General features: G+C 40.0%; 1 protein-coding gene across 2 annotated transcripts in view; it reads right to left on the bottom strand.

Moving 5' to 3' along the window:
• Positions 1 to 13,036, bottom strand: part of ATXN7L1 (ataxin 7 like 1) — a 232,420-nt gene that overhangs the window by 140,771 nt on the left and 78,613 nt on the right. For both annotated transcript variants that reach the window (XM_019509425.1, XM_019509422.1), the window contains one exon: positions 3,166 to 3,270. In XM_019509425.1, the coding sequence (XP_019364970.1) occupies positions 3,166 to 3,270 (105 nt within the window). The remainder of the gene's footprint in view (positions 1 to 3,165; positions 3,271 to 13,036) is intronic.

Here is a 13,036-nt window from a genome sequence, read left to right as displayed (position 1 = left end):
GGGGGGGGGGGGGGGAGGAAGGGAGCCAAAATCACCCCCTCGAAAATGGAAGCTGCCCTGTGATCTGCCCACAAAATTGGCCGGCTGCCTCCTCAAGTTGGGTAGAGCCCCTAATCATAAACGTCAAGCTTTTCTTCACAGCTGTTCTGTGACAAAGACACTTATAGAGAGAGGGAACCAATTTAGGGGGTCACCGGTCTGAATCAATTTAGTGTCTTAAACAATAAGATACCATTAGGTCAATGATTTTTCTGACTTCCTTAAACTGTTCAAAACTAATGCGAAAATAATCTTTTGCAGGTGCCCTGCTGGTTGCATCTCATTCTGTGCAAGTTACTTCTCTCAAAGTCTGTTGCTCTCAGGATCATGACTAATACTCTTTTAAATGAAAGGTACAATTATCCACTACCTTTCTATCTTCCCAAACAGTATTTGTTTCTAATGACAATATTTTTATTAGAACAGCTTTACCATTTTTTTTTCTTATGTTCCTTCACAACTTTTGAACATAATCCATCTGGTCTTGGTGATCTGTAAGATCAGGGATTCCCAAAGCATGGCCGCTGGTGAAAATGCTACTTGTGAGCCCTTCTGATGGTGGCCCGTGGCCTGGTAATATCTTTTTTTTTTTAACAGCTAAACTTATGCTAAAAACATAAGGCCACAGCTATGTTGTTCAACTTATGCAGCACAATGAAGTGCTCAGGAAGTACATTCAGGTTCTCAGTCAGGCTAGTTATACCCAGGACACTGCCCCTTTGGGTGTACAACTTTGGGTCTAACATTGGTTCCAATTCCTTTTTAGCACCATTTTGTACCTAAGAAAGACTTATCTTTGATATTCACAGAAATAGGTTCAGGTAGCAAATGCAGATACAAAATCTAATTGTCTTCTCTGCAACATCCTCATCTTTGCTGTGCTTCTTTTCTTTCACGCTACTGGACCCTACCAAATCAGTTGACCCTCTTTTGACATGCCTAAATAAATCCTTGTTATGTGCTATTTGACACTGGCCTCTAGCTATACAAAGTCTCTCTTAACCCTCCTAATTTCCATCTTACAATTTACTTCCTGTAATTTACAGTCTTTTTTATTGGGTTCACTATACTGTTTTTCCACTTAACAGATAATATTTCAGCCTGAAAATACTTTTATGCATTTTCCATTCCACTACACATTTTTCCTGCTTTTTGCTTAGGGGCAGGCATACTTTGACTTGAGCATGGGATGCTCAAGTCACTTAACGTTTGATTCTAATTACAGTAATTTGGCACTATTAGATTTCTCCCTCATTTTTTCTTCTATTTTTCCATACAGTTTTGCTGAGCCAGGATACCCAAAGATCTACACAGCTTCCCCTGTTAGTGGTGAAACCAGAAGGCGTTATTACTTTTTTAAAGAAGGAATCACTTCCTTAGCTTACATCAGCTTCCTCTTTTCTTGAGAGGAGTAACAAACTAAACTAGATTTATGTCATTTACTGTCAGTTCCTTTCAGCAACTGGCTGCTTTCATAATTGTGTTCTAACTTTAGTGACTGTATAAAGAAGTCATACTATCAGTCTCAGTATTGGGCTTCACACGAACCCCAAGACAACATGTCATGGCTATGGAAGGGCATAAATCACACATGCTACAACAAGTTTAAACTTTTCTTAAACAGAAACTCTACAGCATACATACTTTTTCTATACTACACCAAGCCTTTTATTAACATACAGGTTGAGTATTTCTGTTTATTGTACCTAAACTTCTAGTGATCATCTCTAAGTCATCCTTGTCTACCTTGGGAAAATATGAATGTATTATGTAGCCAGGAGGCAACAGTTGGATGAAAAAGAGAAATCTCATGATTCGTGTAAGCATGAATGTTTAAGAAAAATAACTTGTTACTACCCTAGAAACGGTCCTTGAGAAGTAATTAAGTTCACAAGTCATGCTTCCCAAATCTTCTCCAGGCAGTGGTGTAACTAGCAATTTTGGTGCCCTGGGCAGAGATGCTGCCAAGTGAGAAGCTGCTGGTGCCCCCTCTAAGTAGATACCCAGGGCTGGTGTTCCACTTTCTCCATCCTAGTCTCTAGGATTTTCAAGTCCTTAAGTTGGAAATAGCCATGCTGACCTATGGCACAAATCTGCCCTCAGCATGATTTTCATTACGGTGTTGGTCACTGCTCTTGAAAAGATGGATTTTCAGAGCATTCCCTTCCAGTAAGCTTCCCTCTAAAATGGACAAACTGATTTTTCATACTTCCCTTTCTGCAGCACATTTGTTCAAGATTTTTCACTCAATTAATACGTTGCAGCATACAAGACTGATAGAGATATAGGATTTGTGAACATAAATGAACAGCACCCAGCTAGGCCATTTTAAATTTTGCTTCGTGACGCATTTCAAATCAATAATTTCTTCAATATTAGCTATTTTTCACTGCCACACAAGCCTCTCTCAAAAATAACTGGTTAAAGTTTTCGCAGGAGGGATGAACAAAAACTTTTAGCTTACAGCTTAGCATCCCGAACAAACCATGCCATCACTTCTTCGTTTATGTAAATCAAAATACTGAACAAATAATAAGCCAAGATGAGAACTGAAGCTTTGCAGAAATTTCACAAAACAAATTAATGCGAAATATAGCATCCCACACATTTCAAACAAGAACTTTTTGCAGGACAAAAATTTAAGGTAAACAGCCTAATTTGGACAAAAAATATTCAGAACTTACTACAACTCCTGGCATTCAAATTTTCATTGCTGTTTTATCAGGTCACCAATGTCAAACTTCCTACAGATAAACTCTGCTTTGAAAGCCTTCCCTCTGAACTTTAGTTAATAACAATGTGACCCCACTAGTAATGTTTTACAGAGACCAATCCAAGGTTACATCAAAACAGTTAGTCTAGTTGGCATCTTCCTAGTAAATTACAGGAATTATCAAATTTGTTATAAGTGGTTTAACTCTAAAAGCCCAGCTTCAGGAATAATTGTTTTAACTTTCCCTACATAAAACCTACTTGCAGGCATTTGTGATGTTCTGCACTGAATACAGATATGATACAAAGAGGAGTAATCTTTGTAATTCATCTGTCCTGACTGCATACAATGATTCTTGTTAGATCCACACACTGATCTGGCACTGTAATTCAGGAATGAAAATTTTCACTTACCGCAGTGTGACTGGAAAACCTGTGGCTTGACTACCTGATTGCAGATATTGCACACTACAAGATAGAAATCGTCATGAGCTGGATAATGGCCAAATAAGTGCATATCTGTGGGAAAGTTAAAAAATATATACAAGCATTAGAAATTTTGCTTTAAGAGTATATTAAGAAGAAATTAAAGATAGTGCAGGGTTACTAGTATTATATTTGTAAAAACAGAGTAAATTATATAATTCTCTATAAGAGTAGCTTTTAAAATAGGTTATAATAGATCTTTTCCAGCTCTGAATTCTACACTCCATTATTTAAGGTACAAACTGGACAGCTCATTCCGACACTCAGGATACAGGAAGCAGGACTCTCATCTCAATATTAACTAGAAATGTATGTAATCTTGGACAAGGCCTTCAAGAACAATCCTGCACTGGTAAGGTGTAAACAAAATAGAACAGATGTCTTCCACTTCTAATTCCTGATCATTTCCAGTGAACAGGGAGCAGGAGGAGTTCTTACAGTTGCTACATGTTCCAACTGCTCAGAGTTAGGCTTTTTATAGATTATCAGCAGAGTTGACTATTTAAGAGATAATGTTCAAGGTCAAAGATTCTACAACCTAAAAAAAAGAAAAAAAAAACTGAGTTAAGATCTCCCCACCCCAATCCCCTACTGTGTTGCAGGGCATTTGATATCAAGAAATAAAGCTGCTGAATTGGGTCTCCTTGATTAGGAGAGATGGTGGCATCAAAAGTAATGCTCCCCGTTAGGTTTCCTGACTGTGGGAATAAGGATGGGCAATACAGCATTCCTCATTGACCAACTAGAGGCTTTCATGTAATTAATCAACATTAACTGGTGGTAATTTGCCAAACAATGAGTGTGTTAGTGTGCCCATGACTGCATCTCCCTATATATGCAATATTAAATGGGAGACGCACTACCCATTAAGGCAGATCTATGACTTATTCGAAGGAATAACAAAATGGCACCTCAGTACTACATACGACATCCGAGATGTCCTTTAGAGAGCTGGCAAATGCTACTTCTGGTGCAGATCCCTTATTAGATAGTTCTCAGTTCAGCCCTATGTTACTATCCAAGACAAAATCTGTTTTTTAATTTAAAATAAAAAAAACCATCTAGTATAAGCAACAACACAAAAATGAAAGGGTTCTCCAGGAAAACTATGAAACACCCACAAATACCAGCTTTTAGTGATACACGCGCCCACACACACCAAATTTCTGACAAGACCTGTAGACAGGCCACAAACATACCACTCCTACTTACTAAAATCAGTTGCTTTTTCAATAGGTGAATTAGCAAAATTATTGAAGCTATTTCTTTATAGTGGTAACATTAGAATGGTAGGTTTTCATTAAAACTGTGTGAGCTTGCACTGCTCTCAGATATCCCACACTTTGACTAATGTAAAGCCTTATGTTGGCAGCATTAGGAGTGACAAGTATTTTCAGTCTCTAGGAAAATGAAAGGAGGGATGGAGTACAGCATCCCCTCCATCACCCATGAAGAGTCCACAGAATCATCCAGTAGGACTGAAGGGACCACATAAGGTCACCTAGTTCTCCGGTGGCCAACCTGCAGCATATGTCATAAGTGCCACAGGCAGCCTGTGCATGTGCCATGCAGCAGGATTAAAAAAGGAGCAGGGAATACAGCAGCAGATAGTGCCTAGAGCAGAAAGCAGAACAGATCAGGCAGGGAACATGGGGAGAGCAAAAAGCAACAGGTTGGATAGGGGAAGGGGATGCGAGAGGTGCTTTGGGCCAGTGTGGGGCTTACCTGCCAGAAAGTTTGGCCCCCACTGATCTAGTCCATCCCTGTTCAAGACAGGACCGTCTCTGGTTAAAAACATTCCAGTCAAATGCCTGTCTAACTTGCCCTTGCAAATATCCAAGGATGGAAAATCCATAGCTTCTCTTGGTAGCCTGCTCCAATGCTTAATGACCCTTGGAATAAGTTCTAATATCCACCTAAATTTCCCTATCTGCAATTTATGAGCGCTGTTCCTTGTAACCACAGAAAATAGCTTGGTTTCTATCATCCACATAAGTCTCTCTCTCATATTTGAAGACTATTATCTAATACTCTTTCAGTCTTCTCTGGTCCAAACAAAATAATCCTAGCTCTTTCAGCATATCCAAATAAATCATATTTTCCCAGGCCTCTAAATCATTTGGTCACTCTGTTGAATTCTTTTCTAATTTGTCCATATTTTTCTTGAAATGAAGTGTGGAGCCCAAAACTGGGTACAATGCTCTAGATAAGGCCTCATCAGTGCTGAATACAGGAAGATAATTCCTTCCCTTGATTTGCAAGTAACACTCCTATTAATACAGCTCAGTATGCTGTTGACCTGTTTTGCAACTACAGCACACTGTGTTGGCTCATATTCAGTTTAGGGTTCACTGCGACTCCTCAGGTCCTTTTCTGCAGTACAGTAGCCTAGCCTGTCCTTCTCCATTTTGTATTTGTGCATGGGATTGTTCTATCCCAAGTCCAGGAAATTACACTTGTCCTTGTTGAATTTTACCTGACTGATTTCAAACCATTTTCTTAAGTTTATCATGGTCATTTTGAATCCTGGCTTTTGAATGGTCCAACCAGTTTTGTATCCACCTTATAGTACTTTCATCTAGTCTGCAAGTCTGCATGAGGCAGTGTCAAAAGCCTTACTAAAGTCAATGTATATCACATCCACTGATCTCCACCTGCAGCACTACCATAGAAGAAATTCCAGTTATTGAGGCTTCACTTGCTCTTGATGAATCCATGGGGGCTGTTGCTGACCAACTTGTTCTCCCCTCCAGGTGCTTAGAAACAGATTCCTTGATGCTTACTCCATAATACTTCCTAGTATTGAGCCTTAGTCTTTCTCTTACTTCAGAAACCTTTTCTATTACCTTTCACATCCCTTGCTAGTTGCATCTCAAATCCTACCTTGGATTTCCTGGTTCTCTCCCTGCATGCTTGTGTAAAATTCTTATATACTTCCCTATAATATGGCTAAGCTTCCATTTCTTGTAGAATTCTATTTCGAGCTTCAACTCTCCGAAGAGAAACGGAGAACAAAAAACGCTCAATTCAATTATCCTTTTCCAGAAATAGTGGTAACAAATTTCCAGTTGTACTAACAGCTCTAACAAAGATGTGGATGGCTGCCCGCAATTCCAGGAAAAACAGAAGCCACCAGTCTATACAACTATAATTACAAAGTTAGGAGACGTAGCTGCAATACAGTTTATCATTAGGGCTCACATAGGTCCTAACTATAGCCTTTTATTCATCCTAAAGCCTTGGACCGTCCAAGTTTTTTGCCTAGTATTCCTGTATTTTTGTAATATCTATATTTTAAATTCATATGTTGCAACCCATGAGGATCTTTCATATTGTAATTGGTCTTCTAACTAGTTATGGTAATTAGCCTTTTAACTATATTAGTGCAGGTAGGACCAAAATTGAACAATAAGTCCATTTTATTTTTAGGGTTACTATCTCTACTCAATAAAAAGGGGGCAATTTGGCAGGCCTTTCATTTAACTGTTTCAAAATTTTAAAAACTCTGGAAGTAGTTAATTCAAGTCTAACCTGAAGATTAAGTACATTACAGATCACTTCATGCTGCAGCCCAGACAGCAATGTTAAAGCCTCTGTTAAAAACCAGTAATTCCCTTCTAGTTCCAGTTTTCCCACTAGAAGGAAGCGTGACCCAAGCTCTCAGCTCAAGTGTGCCATTTAATTGCTTATGAAAATCTTTCAGTCATTTTATAAACTTCGTAACAGCTCAAAACAAAAGCTTGTGTTTTAATATTCTTACCCTTGAGTAGCAAAAAAACCATTTTTGAGTTATAACCCTCCCCCCCCAACAAGCAAAAAACATACAGGCACCCACCACATGTCTGGACTTACCCCTTTCCAAATAAAGCTAGGATTTGAAAACAATACTATTACCATTTTAAATTCTGTAAGCCTTTGCAAACCTCACAGGACATGCTGCAAATAGTATATCTTCAAAACATGCCCAGTTGTGAGGTTAGTATCAGTACAAGTCCAGTTGTAGGAAATGGCTACAAAATAGAAGGAATTATTACTTCAGGAGCCAAGGACATGAATAGAATTAGGACATGAACATGACATGGACATGGACATGGACATTAGGAGCCAAGAACATGAATAAGAAATCAGATCAGCTCACAGTATCACAGAAACATTTGCATTTTCACCAAATATTATGAAGGAGAAAGAATTGGGAATAAAGTATATAATAAATTCTTTGGTGATACCAAGGTGACAGAAGACAAGAAAGGGGAAGTAAGTTAAAGAGACAGGGTACACAAAGGCAACAGAAAGCCCTCTAAGTATCAGAGCACTCAACTGGGAATGTTGGTTTGCCAAACAGTTCTGAATCCACAGAATTAATCTTCATTACTGGTGGTCTAGTATGAGTATGGATTTACTTCTTTAATTTAGGCATGCACTTCAGAGTGTATTACAGACTATACCTGATTCCCCCAGGCAGGATTCTCACAACCTTTATTAACACATGCAAGACAGTGACAAGGTCCTACACAAGTGTGGCTAGGCTTTACTCACCCCAGTAGGGTCATTAACTTCATTAAGCCTTCTTGCACATATAACAGTTAGCAAAGTTGGGCTGGCTCACGGTTTGTAACCATGTTCACTTGGACACAAATGAACTATTTGCATTAATAACTGTATGTACTATAAGTTGGTACGTAATTATCTGGTTGGTGATATTCTCAGCCACACATCTAATGTAGAAGTCATTGTGCTTAGCACTGTAATAACAACAGAACATAATTTCTGCCACAAAGAATTTACAATTTTATATGACAAGCAGTGTGCAAAATGAGAAAAGGAAGCAGAGAAACACAAACAAAAATACACAAACTCAGGAGTTCACCATCCCTTTCTATCAAAATAACCTGGATTATATTATATATTTGTAGGGTGGCAATGCCTAGAGAACACAATCAAATTCCCAAAATGCTGGACACTGTACATATTGCAAAGACTAGATAGCCCAAGTATAGACTGAAAGATGACAATTGGATGCAAACAGAATGGGAAGCACAGGTAAAAAAAAAAAAAAAAGAGGCATCTCGTTTTTGAGGCATCTCATTAGGGTAATAAGCAATAATTGTACAATAATCAACTACCTAGCTATCCTAATGCTTAAAGGCTCTACAGATGAGCCGAACCTTTACTTGTCAACTTGGTTAGGTTTTCCATGTGCAAGAAGCCAGCATGGAAGACAGTGCAGACACCTTTGTGGGTAAGTTAATACAACGACTAAAACACTGGCATCATTAGCAAAGCAAAGAAAATGGGGGAAGATTGTAAAAGGCCATATTTTGTAATGGTACCATCACCCTTTCCTGGAGGAGGAGACAAAAGTAGCTAAATCCCATATACTCCATTCCATTGTCATGGTGATCCATACCAGATCCTGCACTGCTTCCATTCCCAAACTCAATATATGGAGAGGTGCAAGTGAGAAGTGGAAACAGCTGCTAGACCTTTCCGCAGAACAAGGCAATGGCTCAGATGACAGCTGGAGCCCTTTGGAGGCTGCTTGCAAAAAGGCATGACCAAGTCCTGCAAAAATTGTGAACAGGCCTTTGATAACCAGAAAGAAATGGTTACTATTCCATAACTGTGGTTCTTTCCATATATATTCTGCTCTTGAGTGCGCTTCAGAATCATTCAGGCAGTACATGCATCTTGACTGTCCCGCTATGCAAGGGCATAAAACCCCCCCAGCAAGTTTAATCTCCTCAGTCATTTTGACAGTACAGAATCCAAACAGTAGAAGCCTGGAGTGAAGGCAGATCATGAAATGTCTCAACTCACACACGTACAACTTGAAAAACCACAATTAGTTTAAAGAAAATTCTCATTTCTTCCAAGTATCTCTTCATCTACATTCCTCTTTTGATGACTCGCAAGTAGTAAAACCTACTAAACAGAGGTGAGACCTTAGACCATGGGCGGGCAATTATTTTGGGCAGAGAGCCACTTACTGAGTTTTAGCAAGCCATCGAGTGCTGCATGCCAGGCAGCCCAGGGCAAATTAATATTAATCTTCTAAATTTTTTAGGGGCCCCGCGGACCAGATAGAATGGCCTGGTGGGCCACATTTTGCCCACCCCTACCTTAGACTGTATTTAACAATTTCAGCCTTGCTCTATTTTAAAAACAGGTATGTCCAACTTCTAAGCCCTGAGACCACACAACCCAGGGACCACATCAGTGGGGGTTGCACTGTGTGCAGACGTACCCACCCTCCCCCACAATGCTCTACCACATAGGCGATTTCCCCACTTCCACTGCAAGGCATGTCCTTGTAAGCAGCCCAAATGCTGCAGAATCTCCACCCCTCCTCTCCATTTGTGGCCCAGACTCACCCTCAGCTTCCTCCACTGCCATGCTGCTGCACCCCCGGGGTAAGGGCAGGAAGCGGTAAGCCAGAGCTATAGGAGGAATGGCAGCCAGGCGAGAGCCCAGAGATTGCAAGTTAACTCCTTGCGGGCCACATGCAGCCTATGGGCCACCAGTTGGACAGTCTTACTTTACAATATCAGATCTTGACACTTTCACTAGGAATAAATCTCTCATAAAATCACAGACTGAGCTGTATGTAGCTGCCCTGCATATGTCTGAGATAGGTATGCTTCTCAAAGAAGCTGCAAAGGCTGCCCGAGTTCTAGTGGAATGAGACTTAATCTGTGCTGGAAAATCTGTACCAGCTGACAAACAGAGTTCATGCAATCTTCCCCCCATACATCTGGACAGCCTCTGGAGTCTGATATAACCTGTCTTTTTCCCCCATCTGCAATTATTAGTCTCCAGTAAACTCTAAACGAGTTGCTCCTATACATGTAAAATGTTAAGGCTCTGAGGACACCTAGTGCATGCAATCTAGCCTCAGCCCAATTTAAATATGATTTAGGAAGAGCCACACGCAAACGAATTATTTCGTTCAAGGGCAAACTGGACATGGTCTTAGGCAGGAATTTGAGACAGGTCCCAAGTGTGACCTATCTTTACAAAGTATCATATTAAAAAGACTTCTTGTAAGTACTTGTATTTCCCCAATTCTTTGGACTTGCATAACTGCTGATAGGATGAGTATTTTCATGGACAAGTACTAGAGAGTCAAATGGGGATCCCACTAAACCTCCCATCTAGGATAATATCGAGGTTCTGGGAAAGGAGGTTCCTGAACTGGGAGGAATTTGTGTAAAAGACCTTAGAAATGTACCTTCTGCAGGATGGCAAAAAATCTTCCCAGCCCCAAATGCAGGGTGTTTTGATATGTCTATCAAATGGAGACACAGTCCTAGGCTGTTAGCATATAGTTGGGAACAGACAGGAGTTGGGAGCCAACAGAACAAGAAAAATAGCAGCATTCAACCGAATACTGAGTCTTTCACTTAGCTAAAAACATTAATCTGATAGAATCTTTCATACTTTGGATGAGAATAGTCTTAATGTCCAAACAGCAGAATCTTTGTATGTCAATTATCCAGCTAGCTCTGAAGTTGTGAGATGCATGAAGCCGGGATACAAGACATTTCCAAAGTCCAGAGAGATTACAGTCTTGGCCAGACAGCGGCTGTGAAGAACATCATGGCCAAATCTCATTCTTAACACCCTCCAAATGAGAGTGACAAGAAAGTAAATCATCACAGAAACCACAGAATGGGGAATGCATCCCACAGTGATCTGGGCCTTAGGCCCTTCTCTCAAGCACAAAAGACACTACTTGTTCTCTCCTGTTGTGAACAGTTCTATTTGTTGTTGACTAGGCCATTGAAAGACATTTTAGATGGCACAGTTATCTTGGATTGTCCATTCGTGGTCCACTGAGAATTATCTGCTTGAACAAATTTTTAATCCAAAGCATTTTGCAGCCCTGGGATACATAGGTCTACAGAAGAGACTGTGACAAAGTCATCAGTTCCAGAATCAGCCACATCCTGCCATGGAGGGACAACTAGGTTCATCCCTGCGCATGTTATATAAACTGGCCTCCAATGGTAGTCAATCAAGGCCTTGAAATCCTGTTCCACCAGGAGCAGTGACACAGTTTTAACCTCTTGTTGTTCAGGTAAGCCAAAGGGGATTTAACAGTCTCTCTTCTGGAAGAGCAATGCTTTTTTCTGCCCGTCTCTGATGCTTTGCTCAAGGCTCTAGCAGCCCTACCAGAATTTCTAACTCTCAACAACCAGATCTAAGACAGTGGTTCTTAACCAGTGTTCTGCAACACGCTTCTAAGGATATCATGGGGTATGTGTAGAGTCCCAGAAGCAGCCCAGCGTGGCCTGCCTCTGCTTCACACTGGGGTCTCATGGAGTTGCACCTTTTGGGAGAGGCTGCCTAGGTCCACCCAGCCTGAACTGGATGGTGGGCCACTGTGCCCATGGAGGAGTCTAGGGAGCACAAGCCAGTGGAGAATAAACTGCAATTCCCCTGAGCCAGAGAAGATTTCAAGGAAGCATCACAGGGAAAAATCAGGAATTGGAGTGTGAACAGGGGAGCAGGGGAGTAGAGAAGGGGAGGAAGGGGGCAAAGAGACCCAGGACTGCAGGGCTGAACTGGCAGCAGGGGAAGAGAATTCAAGAGAATGTGGCTGGCTCTGTAAGTAAATGAAGTTTCTGTTGCTCACAAGTGCACTGCAAACCTTGGTTTCTCTCATTTAGTCACAGCATTTTAACTCATGCAACTATGGGGCTGTGACTCTGAAGTGTTTTATTTTCTGACTTCTCATGTACACAACTTCTCAACTATAATACTCCCTTAATGGTAGTGTTTCTGCTTGGTTTCCATGCTCTTAATTAAAACAAAAAAAGATTAAAAAGAGAGAGAGATCTAAGCTAAGGTAAAACCATTTCTGAAGTTCCTTTAACACACACACATTCGTAAACATGTTAGCGCTTATTTTTCAACAATATTTTGAAGTAGGAAGCTGGATAAAAATCAACAATTTAAGAAAAAATTAAAACTTGATTTTTTAAATTTATATCAGATTTTTTATTTAATTGTATTTTTTATTTTTTGTTAAGACGCTTTTAAAAAATAAACATATAAGTAGTAGCTTTAATTTAACATATGTTAAAGCTCAAAGATATCATTATGGAATAGGGATTATAACTTCTAATTATATACTATTTCAACCAATATATTCATGAAACCTTTTTAGAAAAAGTTCTATAAATAGGTCACAATAGGCCATGGACTATATTAGGGGCCCAATCTTATGAGCCCATAGGCTCCTCTATAGATTAGTAAAGATTAAAGAAAACCACTCTACTCAATGGGACTCAGGGCTCAGTCTAAAAGATCCCATTAAGCATCACTGTGATGCTCAGTTTCAGTTCTCAAACTGTGGATTTCTCTCTCCAGAGATCATAGGCAGACAAGGTTCTTTAGGTAGATGTGGTATCTTTTATTAGATCAATTAAATAGTTGGAAAAATTGTTCTTTGCAAGCTTTTGGGCATAAACACCCTTCTTCAGACATAGGGAGAGTTTCTTGTCTCCAGAGATAACATCCTTGTTAACAGCAGTATATGGAGATGAGAGATAACAGACCAGATTACCCACCCATCAGCCTGTCTTTCTGAAAGTTTTTGTACGCACAGTCAACCCCTTACCTTTCTCTAAAAGTGCAAAGTTTCAAGAAGTTAAATGAATAAAGGATAGCAAATTAAAAAAATGCACTTTTTGTAGAAAACAATGTTTAAATTGAGGCTTCCTGACCAGTGATTTAAATCGATTTGACTAAGGAGAATAGTCGGGGAAGCACTGAGGTCCCAGAGCAGAGGGGAGCC

The sequence above is a fragment of the Gavialis gangeticus genome, unplaced genomic scaffold, assembly GCF_001723915.1.
Source record: "Gavialis gangeticus isolate Ggan-Ray unplaced genomic scaffold, GavGan_comp1, whole genome shotgun sequence".
NCBI lineage: Eukaryota > Metazoa > Chordata > Crocodylia > Gavialidae > Gavialis > Gavialis gangeticus.
The sequence above is the reverse complement of the archived record's forward strand: the minus strand, read 5'-3'. Positions and strand labels throughout refer to the sequence as shown.